Source organism: Sus scrofa, chromosome 6 (assembly GCF_054392235.1).
Source record: "Sus scrofa isolate SSC_HxYL_T2T_F1_AM1 chromosome 6, Sscrofa_HxYL_maternal_Yorkshire_Landrace_v2.0, whole genome shotgun sequence".
NCBI lineage: Eukaryota > Metazoa > Chordata > Mammalia > Artiodactyla > Suidae > Sus > Sus scrofa.
Window position 1 is genome coordinate 152,270,713 of NC_139388.1, and position 14,718 is coordinate 152,285,430.

General features: G+C 42.2%; 1 protein-coding gene across 9 annotated transcripts in view; it reads right to left on the minus strand.

The window, feature by feature from the left end:
- Positions 1–14,718, minus strand: part of CACHD1 (cache domain containing 1) — a 404,129-nt gene that overhangs the window by 79,837 nt on the left and 309,574 nt on the right. For all 9 annotated transcript variants that reach the window (XR_014808082.1, XM_084964826.1, XM_084964829.1 and 6 more), the window contains one exon: positions 7,259–7,365. Coding sequence is in view for 6 of the 9 variants with exons in the window: in XM_084964826.1 (XP_084820952.1) it covers positions 7,259–7,365 (107 nt within the window). In the remaining 3 variants the exon portion in view is untranslated. The remainder of the gene's footprint in view (positions 1–7,258; positions 7,366–14,718) is intronic.

Below are 14,718 nucleotides of genomic sequence, written 5' to 3' on the forward strand. Positions count from 1 at the left end.
CTGGCACCCATGAACATGAAGGTTCGATCCCTGGCCTTGCTCAGTGGGTTAAGGATCCAGAGTTGCTCTGAGCTGTAGTGTAGGTTGCAGATGTGGCTCAGATCCTGTGTTGCTATGGCTGTGGCATAGGCCAGTGGCTGTAGTTCTGATTTGACCCCTAGCCTGGGAATGTCCATATGCCTCAGGTGTGGTTCTAAAAAGACTGGGAAAAAAAAAGAAGTGGTACACAAATAATTACTGCATCTTTTGAGACTAATGCTCATGAAACCAGGGTTACTAGGGATAAAAAGCTACCCCTAGAAAGTCCTGATTTCTGGATTTTTATTCTTTTAGGTTTTTAGATAGAACGTAGCTTTACGCTGCATTGGTACTAGCATTTTAACAGATCATTTTCAAGGTGTTTTAAAGAAAAGGAAAAAATGCAGCACGTATCCCATCTCTGTCATTCACAGAAGGAAGTGATGAAGCCATTGAAATCAGCACAGTCCACAGGCTGTGCCCACCTGTACCTCCTGCAGCATTTACTGCTGTAACGTGACTTACAAACAGCCCTTTCACCCCGTGAATCCCATTTCTCAATGAAGACGGCAACTCAAGATGGAAGTTTGCAACTTCAAATGCTCTTTAAATCAAACACAATAAAGTCCAGACGCTTTTTCTTTTGGCGAGAACGACTAACTTCCACTTCGACTCTCACCTCAAATGCATAACTCAAGAGAGCACGAGGCAGCTTTCCTTGGACTCTTCAAATAAACTCTCTTTAGGGATCAGGCTACGGACAAGAAAATAGCTCAGCAGGCATTTTAAAAAAAAGAGAGAGAGAAAGTGAGAAACTAGGGATAAAAGCAGGAAGGACCCTGAGCAAAACATTACCCGCACCGTAATATAACACACACACTGTCAAACATTAGTTATTTGAATGGAATCAGGGACAAGGAGTCAATTTAGAGAGCTGAAATCTGGCGGGGGTGGTTTTAAGAAAAAGAATACACATGTGTGTTGGACGGTCGGACGCATGACCCAGTTTTGGATACATGAGGCTAAGAATGGTTTACAATTTATGTGAGTCTGTTTCCAGCTAGTCTGAGAGGCAATCTGAAACTGTGTTATCAATTAGGGACCCATTGATGGATTATATACAGTCTGAAAGAGCCTAGGGCTGGACATCTTACAGATGTAAATATCAGACATGCGATAGCCTCCGAAGCACATTAATTCTGCTCTGAAGAGGGGCATGCGCTGGGGAGGAGGAAAAGGGGGAGCTCTGAGGTCACCCTTCACCATCCACCACTCTTCTCATATTACAAATGACTGCTCAAGAATGTGGACTTTGGGATACAGCCACTGCCTGGTGGAATGTCACGAAACTTCAAATACAAGCAGGTCAGTTCTCAAATACCTGGATCCTGCCAAAAACTGCTTGTAAATCTAGCTGCGTCAACTGTGCCGAGAACAACTCTTGTTAGGAAGGACGTTGTGCTGGAGACAGGTTCTTGGAAACAGCAGAATTCAAGTTCTGATCTTGAACTACATATGTCCTCGCACGGACCATCCTCCTCCTGCCCACTTCTCGATTGACAAATAAAAACTGAAATAATATAGCGTTTTGTCAGGATCCTCAATTATTTGTGCAGCTGAGTTCTATTCTACGCTAAGGCCTCAGTCACAGAAGAGAATCAGCACAACTAATAGGTCTTCAGAGCTTTTGCTCCACCTGGCCTCACTCTCAACAGATGCCTTTCTTCCTCCCTCCCTCTCTCATTCTTGAATTTTTAGGGCTGCACCCGTGGCATATGGAGGTGCCCAGGCTAGAGGTCGAGTCAGAGCTATTGCTGCCAGGCTGTGCCAGAGCCCCAGCAATGCCAGATCTGAGCTGCATCTGCAACCGACACCACTGCTCACGGCAATTCCAGATCTTTAACCTGCTGAGCAGGGCCAGGGATTGAACCCGCAACCTCATGGTTCCTAGTTGGATTCGTTTCCACTGCGCCATGATGGGAACCCCCCAGTTTGCTTTCTAATTCTCAGAGAAAACAAAATCACTACAAAAGGCATACCCCCAAGTTCCCGGCACCACCTCGGTCATTATGGGCATCTCCACACACGTAGTCTTCTTCCTTCCTCTTCCCAAGAATGAATGCTCTGTGCTTCTCCATCATCTCCTTGGAATCCCACCAGCTCTTGCCTAACCAAGGAAAAGGATCTAACGACTGTCTCTTTTCCTCCTAACTTTACTGGATCATTCCCTTTGGCACAGGACCTTATGAAAATTTCTCTCAATTGAAAAATATTCTCCTGGAGTTATTGTCTTGGCTCAGTGGTTAACGAATCCGACGAGGAACCATGAGGTTGTGGGTTCGATCCCTGGCCTTGCTCAGTGGGTTAGGGATCTGGCGTTGCCATGAGCGTGGTGTAGGGTGCAGACATGGCTTGGATCCCGTGTTGCTGGGGCTGTGGTATAGGCCTGTGGCTACAGCTCCGATTCAACCCCTAGCCTGGGAACCTCCATGTGCTGCGGGTTCGGCCCTAAAAAGCAAGAAAAATTTAATAAATAAATAAATTCTCTTGACGCCACATGGGCCGCCAGCTTTCCTTTCACAAGACTCTGGAGTTCATGGACCTCTTGTCTCCACCTCCTTTCCTCCAGTTTTACGAGTGTGAACCAGTGAGGATCAGCCCTTCATTCTCTTCTACTGCTCCACCAAACAACCCTTGCCAAGTTCACCAACAGCCCCTGTATCGCTCAAGTTAGTGGTCAGTTCTCTTAGCCTGCATTTTACTGGGCCTACCTAGCCCTTAGCTCTTCCTTCTTGAAACACCTTCATCATTTAACTTCACAGACATGGAAGCCCTGGTTCTCCTTTGCTGCTTCCCCCTCATTTCAATGACTTCTACTGGTCACCGGCCCCAAGACTCAGTCCCTGGACCGCTTGTCTTTTGTACCCACAGTCACTTGCTATATGATTTTATCGTCTCCTGATTTCAGTATTACCTATACACGATGAATCTCAGGGATACATCTCCAGGGTGGCCCATTTCCCCAGACTCTAGACTTGTATATTCTGTGGTCTGTGAGACATTTTCATTTGGTAACTGACACACATCGCCAACTTAACTTTGCCAAAACTGAAATCTTGATTCTTTGCCTCCCACACAAACCTGCTCTTCCTCCAGTTCCCCATCACAGTAAATGGTGACTCTGCCCTTCTCGTTGATAAGGTCAAATATCGTGGACGTCCTTTCCGACTCTTATTCTCACCCACTCTGCTCCCTCCCTCCCATCCCCCATTCAATTCACCTGAAAATCCGACTGGTTCGGCCTTCAAAGTGTATTGAGAATCCAACCATGTCTCACCCCCCGAGAGTGTTACCAGACTATTAAGGCAACCATTACCTGCCACCTGAAGTTTGGAATAACCTCCTAAATGGTCTCTCTGCCTAGCTAGAGCCTGTTCTCACCACAACAGCCTGTAAGCCTTTGGACCCAAGTCACATCATATCATTTCTCTGCTGATCCTTTTCCTTCCTGCCCACTGCCCTGCTGCCACCCCCTTGGAACTTCTATCTCACTCAGAGCAAGAGGGAAGGCTCTTGGGAATCTGGCCCCCACCTAGCTCTCTGGCCTCATTTTCTTTTCCTTCCTTCCTTCCTTCCTTTCTTCTTTTTTAAAGGATTTTTATTTTTCCCATCATAGCTGGTGTACAGTGTTCTGTCAATTTGCTACTGTACAGCAAAGGGACCCAGTCACACATACATATACATGGCTTCATTTTCTTACATTCATCTTCTTCACTGAACCACAGTTGTTGGGGCCTTGCTGTGTGTGATCACACCATTTCCCCTACCCAAAGCCTTTCTTGGAATACACGTTCTCCATTTCTCCTTGTGGTTTGGAAAGCCACTTAGTCCGATCTCATGGGGGAGACCTTATTTAAAAGAGAAAGACTCCGCCTCTCTCGCATGGCATTGCCAAGTGTTCCCTGGGACACCAAGGGTTGTTTTTCCTCCATAACATTCACCATCATCTTGTTTAAGATCCCTGTGCCCTGGTTCCCAGTTATTTACAGCTGACCTACTACAAAGAAGCATGTTTATCATGTAGAAAGTACTTCATAGGTATTTGTTGAATGAATTTTTTTTCTCTTCCTCCCTCCCTTCGATTTTTACGACCACACCTGCAGCATATGGAGGTTCCTAAGCTATAGATGCCAATTGGAGCTATAGATGCCAGCCTACACCACAGTCACAGCAACACCAAAATCTTAACCCACTGAGCGAGGCCAGGGATGGAACCCTCATCCTCATGGGCACTAGTCGGGTTCACTAAGCCACAATGGGAATGCCTTCTTTCTTTCCTTCTTTCTTTTTTATGTTAGTCAATGAATTCTTGTTGTACTACTTCATTCCAGTTAGTGAGTAGGCAGTTACGACCTGGCAAAATGGCTCTTGTATTCACTGAGAAAAAGGGACAATGGCATGACTATTAATAATGGAGAAGGATCTCAACAATATGCTCATGATAAGAAACAATAAACAGATATCAAATAAAGCAATGAGAATGTAGCCCTCCCTGGCTGCAGCAGCTTCCAGATCCTTCATGGGATGGCCCACTGAAGAGTGGGGGTCCCGGCTCCCAAGTAGGCATCCGCCCCCCTCAGGCTGCCCCAGCCTACACGTAAATGTCTGGATGACACAGCCAGAGCTTCAACGAGAACCTCAGACTGAGACTCTACCATCAAAGATGTGTTGAGAAAGGTGTTGCCTACCAGAAAGGAGTAAAAATACATTAGAAAGTGGTCAATAATTCCTTCTTTTATTTTTCCCAATTCTAAACTCAAAGCATGCTTACCTTGAAAGTCAGAACATCAATAAAGTAAAAACACTCCATTCTTTCATCACTAAAAGATAACTATTAACATTTGTGTGTGAGCCCTTCTAGATCACATATATATGTTTTTCTTAAGAAAAATCTTTTATTAAATATTTCTTATTAATTCAAGTTGCCCATAAGTCAACATGTAGTATACAAATACAAATTTTACTTAGACAAAAAGTTGGATTACGATGTGTATTTCTAGGACACATTTAAATTGATTCTATTGAAAGGCTGCCTTTATTTCAACCTCAAGTCTTCAGACGCAGCTATATGTCTTGTGCTACTGAGCACAAGTGAGAGAAAAAGGGCAAACACTGAACCTGGGAACCTGAAGATTCAAGTTCCAGCTCTCTGTCCTGTTCCAGTTTTGGAATCTCCCGTAATTAATTTTCTCTGCCCATTCCATGGCCTTCTCAACTCTCTTCAATTATATTTTATGGAAAGTATTTGCATTGAGCTTTCTTTCTAGTAGTAAACACCCCTGCACCAGAAGGACTCCAGATTCTCTGACCAATTTTTTTTTTTTTTTAAATGACTGGATTCATTATATATTGGTCTAGATGATACGTGCCTGACAGACTTCGTTTGAATGATTTAGCTAGCAGTTATATTTTTATTATTGGTAAGCGATACAAAGCTTACAGTTCTTTCTTTCCAGACCTGATAGATAACCTGGTTTGGATAACTATAATTCTTTCCCTGGACCAATATTGGTTGGGGATCAAAAATAATAAATATTCTGGTCCTCTGGCTTCTCTCTTGGGTTTTACATGTCCCCAAGAGACCTGGAACTTGGAAATACAGTTTTTCATGTTTAAGGGTTAAGTCCTTTTTCTCTCTAGGAATGTCGGGCATCTTAGGCTCCTTCTGAGCCTCTGTCATTCCTTGGTAAAATCCTAGGACTGTGGCTGGTAAGTGATTACTAAAGTTACTTCCAGGAGTGCCCGCTGTGGCTCCATGGTAACGAACCTAACTGGTATCCATGAGGACATGGGTTCAATCCCTGGCCTTGCTCAGTGGGTCGAAGATCTGGCATTGCTGTGAGCTGTCGTATAGGTCACTGATGTGTCTTGGATCCTGCATTGCTACGGCTGTGGGGTAGGCTGGCAGCTGTAGCTTCTATTTGACCCCTAGCCTGGGAACCCTCCATATGCCATGGGGTGCGGCCCTAAAAAACAAACAAACAAACAAACAAACAAACAAATAAAAGGCACTTCCAGCTTTTAAAAGGTGAAGCCGGAATTCCCACTGTGGCTCAGTGGTTAATGAATCCGACCAGGAACCATGAGGTTGTGGGTTCGATCCCTGGCCTTGCTCAGTGGGTAAGGATCCGGCATTGCCATAAGCCGTGATGTGGGTTGCAGACGCCGCTCACATCTGCGTTGCTGTGGCTCTGACGTAGCCCAGTGGCAACAGCTCTGATTAGACCTATAACCTGGGAACCTCCATATGCCACGGATGAGGCAACAGAAAAGCCAAAAAAAAAAAAAAAAAAAAAAAAAAAAGAAAAAAAGAAAAAAAAAGGTGAAGGCTTTCGGTTTTAGGGTGGGGGCATGAATCAACAAGTGCACATAATCAGACAAATAGAGTGAGAAATGCAGACTACTACGCCAGAGCCAGAAAACACAGCCATGGTGTCACTCTGAAGCTATCTATAACTACGTATGTATAGTAACTACCTGTAATAACTACAGGCGCCCTAGTAGTTATTACTACTGCATATGACTGAGTTCCAAGAAGACCAGAAAGAAAGGTCAGCTCAATGCTCTGTATCCACCGGTGCAAAACTTGCAGATACAACACTATACCATTTTATACAAGGCACTTGAGCATCTGCAGATTCTGGTATCCACGGGGGCCCCTTAGGACCAACTGCCTGCAGATACCGAAGGGTGACTCTAAAGCATCATGGCACTGTGCGTTATTCGAAAACTTCCCGAATCATTCTTCAAAAACAAAACAAAACAAACAAAAAAACCCCCCCAAAACCCCAAAAACCCTCCAAAACAACCCCACAAATGAACAAATTAAAAACTATAAATAGGGAATACAAATGAAATTCAACACTTCTTAAGTACAGAGACAACTGGGTCTCTAAAATAACATTTAAAAATACAAATGTAAAACTGCTTAAAAAATGAGATAATAGATGCAAGTTACACGACACCTTCCATATGTTTAGAGACGTGTAGTAAATGCTCAATAATGTTCACTCGATTTTTTTCCTTTCCTTCTGAGTCTCACATTTCCAGAAAGAAATATCCAATTTAAAGTATATATTTGTTTTCCTCAAAACTTCAAGAAGATCTCTAGACCAATAATTTACTCAGTTTGAATGTGGTGGAATATCGTTCACTTTTACAAGACTGAGAGATTACCGACCTGAATTTAAGTCTCGTCCTGGATTGAAGGCCCGGCTATTAACAGTAGTAGATAGTCGATCACAACTAATTGTTCTAGATACATTGGTATTGAAGTTCCCATCAAATCTGAAACAATAGCAGAGAATTAGCAACACGTATCTGGTGGCTCTTCAATCCAGAAAAGTAACCAACAGGAGTAACAGTTCACATTATGTATAAATTAGACGATTTTATAAACAGTAAAACTACAATTTAAATATTTAAACAAACAAACAAAAAATCGCTTTAGAACAGTGTGGGTAAAAATAACTGCATCTAGAAGATTTTACACATTACGTTCAATTCTAAGGAGATTAAAAAAATCATCTTTCAAGCTAGCTTTTCCCCCACTGAATTTGAGTCAGAAACTATTGCTAAAATCACACAGACAATGCATTTGACAAAATAAAACTAGAATGACAAAAATTCAGACTTCAGCTCTGATATGAAATGTGAAACAGTTCTTTAAGTTATCCTGTCTGATAACCAATGACCAGGAGCAAACATAGACAGTTGTGAAGGAGAAGAAGGGCTGTGGACTAGGAAAGATCTAGATTTGAATCCATGCTCTGTGACCACTAAATGCGTAACCTTGCACAAATTGTTTGTCTGAGCCCCAGTTTTAATGGAAAAAAAAAAAAAAGCATTTTCCAAAGCTGTTACAAAGATTGTAAATAATGTGCCAAAGCTCCTCTCATGATAAATGACACGGAGCTTGCATTTTCCAGGTTGTAATGTAGAAGGGGCCAAGGTCTTTCCTGATTTCCAGTGGGAGTGTAACGCTAGTACTAAAGCTAGAACAATGCCAGTACTCAGGCTAGTAGCTGATCAATAATACTAATGCAATCACTTGATGTCATTTGCCCGAACAAACAACAAGCCACAAAAAAAGAAAAGAAAAATGTACTAACTCATTTATAATCACTAAGAGTATTTTTTTTTTTTTTTTTTGGTCTTTTTGCCTTTTCTTGGGCCGCTCCTGTGGCATATGGAGGTTCCCAGGCTAGGGGTCGAATTGGAGCTGTAGCCACCGGCCTCTGCCAGAGCCACAGCAACGTGGGATCTGAGCCGTGTCTGCAAGCTACACCACAGCTCATGGCCATGCTGGATCCTTAACCCACTGAGCAAGGCCAGGGATCGAACCCGCAACCTCATGGTTCCTAGTTGGATTCGTTAACCACTGAGCCACAACGGGAACTCCTATTATCACTGAGAGTATTTTTAAGCAAATTTATTCCAGAAATAAAAAAAGAGAAAAATCTTGAACTTCTAAAAAACCTGTTTGCAATTTCAGATACTGAGAAGATTCATGAAGTTTCTAAGAGTCACCTGCAAATAAACTCAGTTTGAAATTAGGTTTTTAAAAACTCGTGTTAAAATGTGTATCTCCGATGATAAATACCATTAATGAAATTCCCTAAATACAGGTAGAGAAGCTTTATAACCCCAGAGATACACTCCTAAAAATTAAGAATCACTTCAATATTCACATGAATTTAGACTTTCTGGATTTTATAATACATAAGAACATTAGGAGTTCCCATTGTGGTTCATTGGAAACAAATCTGACTAGCATCCATGAGGACGCAAGTTCGATCCCTAACCTTGCTCAGAGAGTTAAGTATCCTGCATTGCTGTGAGCTGTGGTGTAGGCAGCAGACACGGCTTGGATCTCATGTGGCTGTGGTTGTGGCTGTGGCTGGCAGCTACAGCTCTCATCAACCCATTGTCTGGGAAGCTCTATATGCTGTGGATGCAGCCCTAAAATAACAAAATGACAAAAAGAACAAAAAAAAGAAAAAAGAAAAAAGAACTTATTATTAAATTGAACTGATTGTATATGTCAAGGGGCTAAGTTTTCAAATGATGTGTTGGGTTCCAAGGCAAAAGTTAAACAACTTTGTTTTGATACATATCATCTCAAAGAAGGAGACCTTTTAAGCCTCTCATCCAGGATAGAATTGTATTAAAATTGTCAACTGTGCTTCCAAGGACACAGTTGCTTCAACGGCGTGGTCACTCTTGCTTGGACCTGCTCCAGTTTGTCTAGACGAGAAGATTGTTGCCTCAAAAGCCACAGATGGAGAGAAAAGAAGAGATTAAATACATCAGCAGCTGCCGATGTACATGCTGGCAAAGCAACAGCATCCCACTGTCCCGCTCTCGTTTTAGCAAGTAACATCTGTGAAGCAAGAGGAGCATTAGACAAGACCTGCTTTCCCTGCTCTACATATCCACCTTAAACTATTCCCTCACATACTTTTTCATAAAAGACTGGTAATATTTAGGCTTTGTGAACAACCTGGTCTCCGTCACAACGACTCAACCACCACTGTGGTGTGAAAATGACCAAAGAGAATTTATAAGAGAGTCAAGTGTGGCTGTGTTCCAGTAAAACTTAATCTTCAAAAACAGGTGGTGTGCCAGACTTGTTTCACCACCCTGATCTGGAGCAGGGCAGTCCCAGAGAATTCTCTGAGACGATGAAAACTATTATGTTTATGCTGTCTGATAGAGTAGCCACGTGTGGCTACCGAGCATTGCAAATGAAGCTAAAGTAACTGAGAGACTAAAAATTTCTACTTTGCCTAGTCTTAGCTTAAAGGTAAATAGGGAGTTCCCGTCGTGGTGCAGTGGTTAACGAATCCCACTAGGAACCATGAGGTTGCAGGTTCGATCCCTGGCCTTGCTCAGTGGGTTAAAGATCCAGCGTGGCCGTGAGCTGTGGTGTAGCTTGCAGATGCGGCTCGGATCCCGCATTGTTGTGGCTCTGGCGTAGGCCAGTGGCTACAGCTCCAATTTGCCCCCTAGCCTGGGAACCTCCATATGCCACAAGGGAAGCAGCCCTAGAAAAGGCAAAAAGACAAAATAAATAAATAAATAAATAAAATAAAGGTAAACAGTCACTGAATAGTGGCTACCATATTGGACAATGGAAGTCGAGAAGGTTCTCTTGATTATCTGCCTAATCACCCTTCAGGTCTTTGTGCCTTTATCACTCCCCTAGAAAGGCCTATTCTGATTGTGGGTGACTTCTTGTCTATGTCAAGTGTCTCCATCTTCTCTCAAAGCAAGACCCATAATTTTAAATGTATGGCTCCATTTGTACACTTTTTTAAAGGGTGGGTTTTTATGGATCAGGCTATATGAGTAGATAAAAACCTCTTAACAGATCCCACATCTTGTTGGTTTTATTCACCACCGTGTAGACATAACCCTTAGCGTTGTTCTTGCCAGAAGCAGGTGCTCACCGTAACTGATCTTCTATGAACATCCATTGTGCCAGAGCTTAGCCCTATGGTGGGCTCGCCCAGAAGGCTCCAGAACTCCAGCAAGGGAGGACCATGACTCAGATAAACGGCTCCTAGTTACTGAAAGTCTAGCCACATTAGTATGTTGGAATGCAGATTCCTGGGATCTCCCCTTGGAGAATCTGATTCTGAAAGTATGGAGTGAGGACCTGGAATGTGATTTTGAAGATGTGATAGGGATGAGAAGTCCTCCAACCCTGTCATGCTGATTACTTTAGAAAGAAAGGAATGGGAGCACAGAGACATCCTTGCACGCCTCAGAGATGAGGGTCAGAGTGTCTTCCAATTTGAATCAAGAGAACAGAGGAATTATTAGGTGTGCCTGAAACTCACATCCAGACTGAGCTGCGCAAATGACAAACCCTTTTTAGACCTGTCTACCTCACCATTGAGGAAAGGTACACCAAGGAACACATAGCAAATCAAGGACCTAAGAGAGACCTGACCTTATTACCCAACTCCCTGTCCAAGGATGAGCCACACACCACACTGCTTCATTTTTTTTAAAAAATTAATTTTATGGCCACATCTACAGCTCATGTTCTCAGGCCAGGGATGGGATCTTATCAGCAGCTGCTGGCCTCCGCCACAGTTGTGGCAGCGCTGGATCCTTTAACCTACTGCACCGGGCCAGGAATCAAACTTGCACTCCAAGATGCTGAAAGTCAGATTGTTGGATTCTTAACCCACTGTACCACGGAGGGAACATCCAATAAATCTGTTTTATTGTTTTACAGAGTTTTTTTCCTTTTGGCCACGCCCATAGCCTGCAGAAGTTCCCGGGCCAGGATCGAACCTGTTGGATTTACGGCAATGCCCTTCCCTTAACCCACTGCGCCACATGGGAACGTCACACTGCTTCATTTAAGGGACACATAAGAAAGAACTTGCTAAAGGGGACCGGCAACTCATAGGTTCCCTGGGCCACTGTGAAATGAGAGGTCACTTCCTGGGACCAGGGAGACCAGGGAACTATTTTTATAGGTTGTTTTCCTTTCTGGACTGAAAAGATCATGTCTGAGAGCATTAAAGCAAACATTTTTATAACAATAAAAAAAAGGAAGTAACACATTAACAAAAGTAGGTGCTCAGTAAATATTTGTCGGTCATAAAAGGTTTTACAATACAGTGCTTGTCATCAGTAACTGGCCCAACTCTCTTCCCACTGGCCCCCAACCTACGATTGTAGCCAGACTTGTCCCTTAACATGGATACGTGTTTTTCTGTTGAGACCCAACTGTGCTGCTCGCCCTTGTGCACTGAGGCCTTTCGGCAAAGCCAGGCTCTTCTCATCTTCTTCCCAGGAATTTCGCTTGTCTGTCCCAGCCTGCCATGAGCCCTTTCTCCTCTAGACGGACTAGTCCCGCTCTGTATCTTCGTTCAGGCTTATATCTCTTTGCCCTAATTTTTTGTTATCGTATTGTAACCAGGTTTAACCATAATGTCAACATGGTTGATGTCCAAGAGATACACACGGGTTGGTTTTAGATTCTGCTTATATCAATAAAATATCAAAAGATTCTAACATAAGATTTATGATAAATAATGAGCAAATGATCTTACTTATTTTGCGTTCTCCAGATACTAAATAAAGGTATGGGGGGGGCAAAGTCAAGATATTTTGCTATGGAAACCTCATTGTTTAAATCCTACCATGCAGTACTTGAACTCCCAATTTTCTCTAAAGCCTTTCACATATTTGAGAAGGTTTACTTCTGTCAGTAGGATTGGAAGTTATTTGAGGATTTATATTTCTCTCAGGTCTAGGGCATTGCTAGGAATGAAGAGTGCTCCTTAAGCTTTCTTCTTATTTGGTGGCTGACTACTGCAGAAGTGCAGAAAGCCAAGCCCCGGGAAAGCTCTGGATATTTTATTCAATCATATTCATAGAACGTCTATGATAAACAAGAACTGCTGCTCTGGCAAAGCATGCTATGTCATGGTCAAGAACCTGGCCTCAGAGGTACACAGACGTGGATTGGAATTTGCTTCTAAATTGCTTATTGCTGAGTTCCCGTTGTGGCATAGCAGAAACGAATCCGACTAGGAGCCATGAGGTTGCGGGTTCGGTCCCAGGCCTTGCTCAGTGGGTCAAGGATCTGGCGTTGCCATGAGCTGTGGTGTAGGTCGCAGATGCAGCTCAGATCCTGAGTTGCTATGGCTGTGGTGTAGGCCGGCAGCTGTAGTTCTGATTCGACCCCTAGCCTGGGAACCTCCATATGCCGTGGGTGCGGCCCTAAAAGGGCAGAAGACAAAATAAATAAATTGCTTATTGCTTTCTAGTACATGCATAAAACTTGCATTTTCTAAGCCTCCATTTTCTTCATCTATAAGATGATGATAAAAATAGTACTTATTTCATAATCACAAAGTGGCTTTAAAAGCCTGAAATATAGCAAACATTTAATAAATAATAATAACTAGTATTAGACATGTTAGCAGTGATAACAGTTAACAGCTACTGTTACATTATATCAAGAATATTTTAAGTGTTTTACATGAACTAACCCATCTAACATTCATAGAACTGAAGAAAATGCTATTATTATCTCCATTTGAACACTAAGAAATTGAAGGCCAACATATATCCGGAGAAAACCATCATCTGAAAAGGTACATGAACCTCAATGTTTATAGCAGCACTATTCACAAGAGCTAAAACATGGAAGCAAACGAAATGTTCATGGGAAGGTAAATGGATGCAGAAGATGTGGTATATTTATTCAATGGAATATTACTCAGCCATAAAAAGAATGAGTCAGTGCCATTTGCGGCAGTATGGTTGCACCTAGAGATTATCCTACTAAGTGAAGCAAGCCAAGTGAAGACAAAGATCGTAGGATATCACTTATACGTGGAATCTAAAAAAAAAAAAAAAAAAGATAGAAATGAACCTACATCCAAAATTGACCCAGAGACATAAAAAACAAACTTATGGTTACCAAAGCCAAAGAGCAGGGGACAGATAAATTAGCAGTTTAGGATTAACATAGACATACCACTGTATATAAACTAGATAACCAGCAAGGACCTACTATATAGCACAGGGAACTGTACTCAATATTTTGTAATAATCTATAAGGGAAAAGAATCTGAAAAAAAACATATGTATGTATACAAAATCACTTGGCTGTACTCTTGAAACTAACACAACATTGTAAATGAACTGCACTTCAGTAAAATATACCCATATATACACACATCCACATAAATAAATATAAATGTATATGCATATAGAAAGAAACTCAAGCTTCACAGCTGAGAAGTAACAGAACCAAGAGCTGAACATATATTCAAGCTCTCATTCATAATGAATACATTACACTGAATCTCAATCAATCAATCAATCTGTCCTCATTAACCTTATGTACAACAGGTAACGTGGAATTCATTCACTTCTCTCAAAGGAAAAGATTACTCTGAAAGCTTGTGGGGCTTAGAAGAAACCTTTTTGTTTTTTTTTTAACTTAGTAGAAAATGACAGTAGCTAAACATAAGGCTTCACAGTGGATAGTTGTAGAGAAAAAATTCCATGGATGAAGATGACGCAGAAGAAGAAGAAGATATTAAAGGCAGGTGTTCTCTCTTAAGTGTAGATAACTTGGATTCTAAAAATGTCCAATAAATAAATAAAAATAAAAATGTCCACCACTGGCAGAGCTATGAAATTGACCACTTTGGGCTGCCTTTTTATTATTTCACTCTAGAAAAGCCTCAAGCTCCCTTCCCATTCACCACTGAAATCTAAGAGGTTTCAAGGCAGTAATGGCATCCAAAGGTTCCAGATGGACAGTAAGGCAGGAAGGTCCATCCTCTCCAGGAGAAGTGATACAGCAGGTCTGGGCCCGCTCACAGCAATGCTCTCCTTTTCCTGGTACCAACTTTTCCCTCTGAGAGAAAGGCGCTGGCATTCTGGTCATCTGATGACCTTAAACAAATGGTTTACGTACAACAAAGGTAGAATAGAAATAAGAAAAGACAAAGAAGGTGAAAATTTCACCAAATTCTGAAAAGTTCTCACATAGGACAATGAATTCAGGATGCTGGATAATACCATGGACAACAGCCTAACACTGAAATGCAGCTTTCCAGAGATCAAACTCCATCCCTAAATTAAATATAAAATACC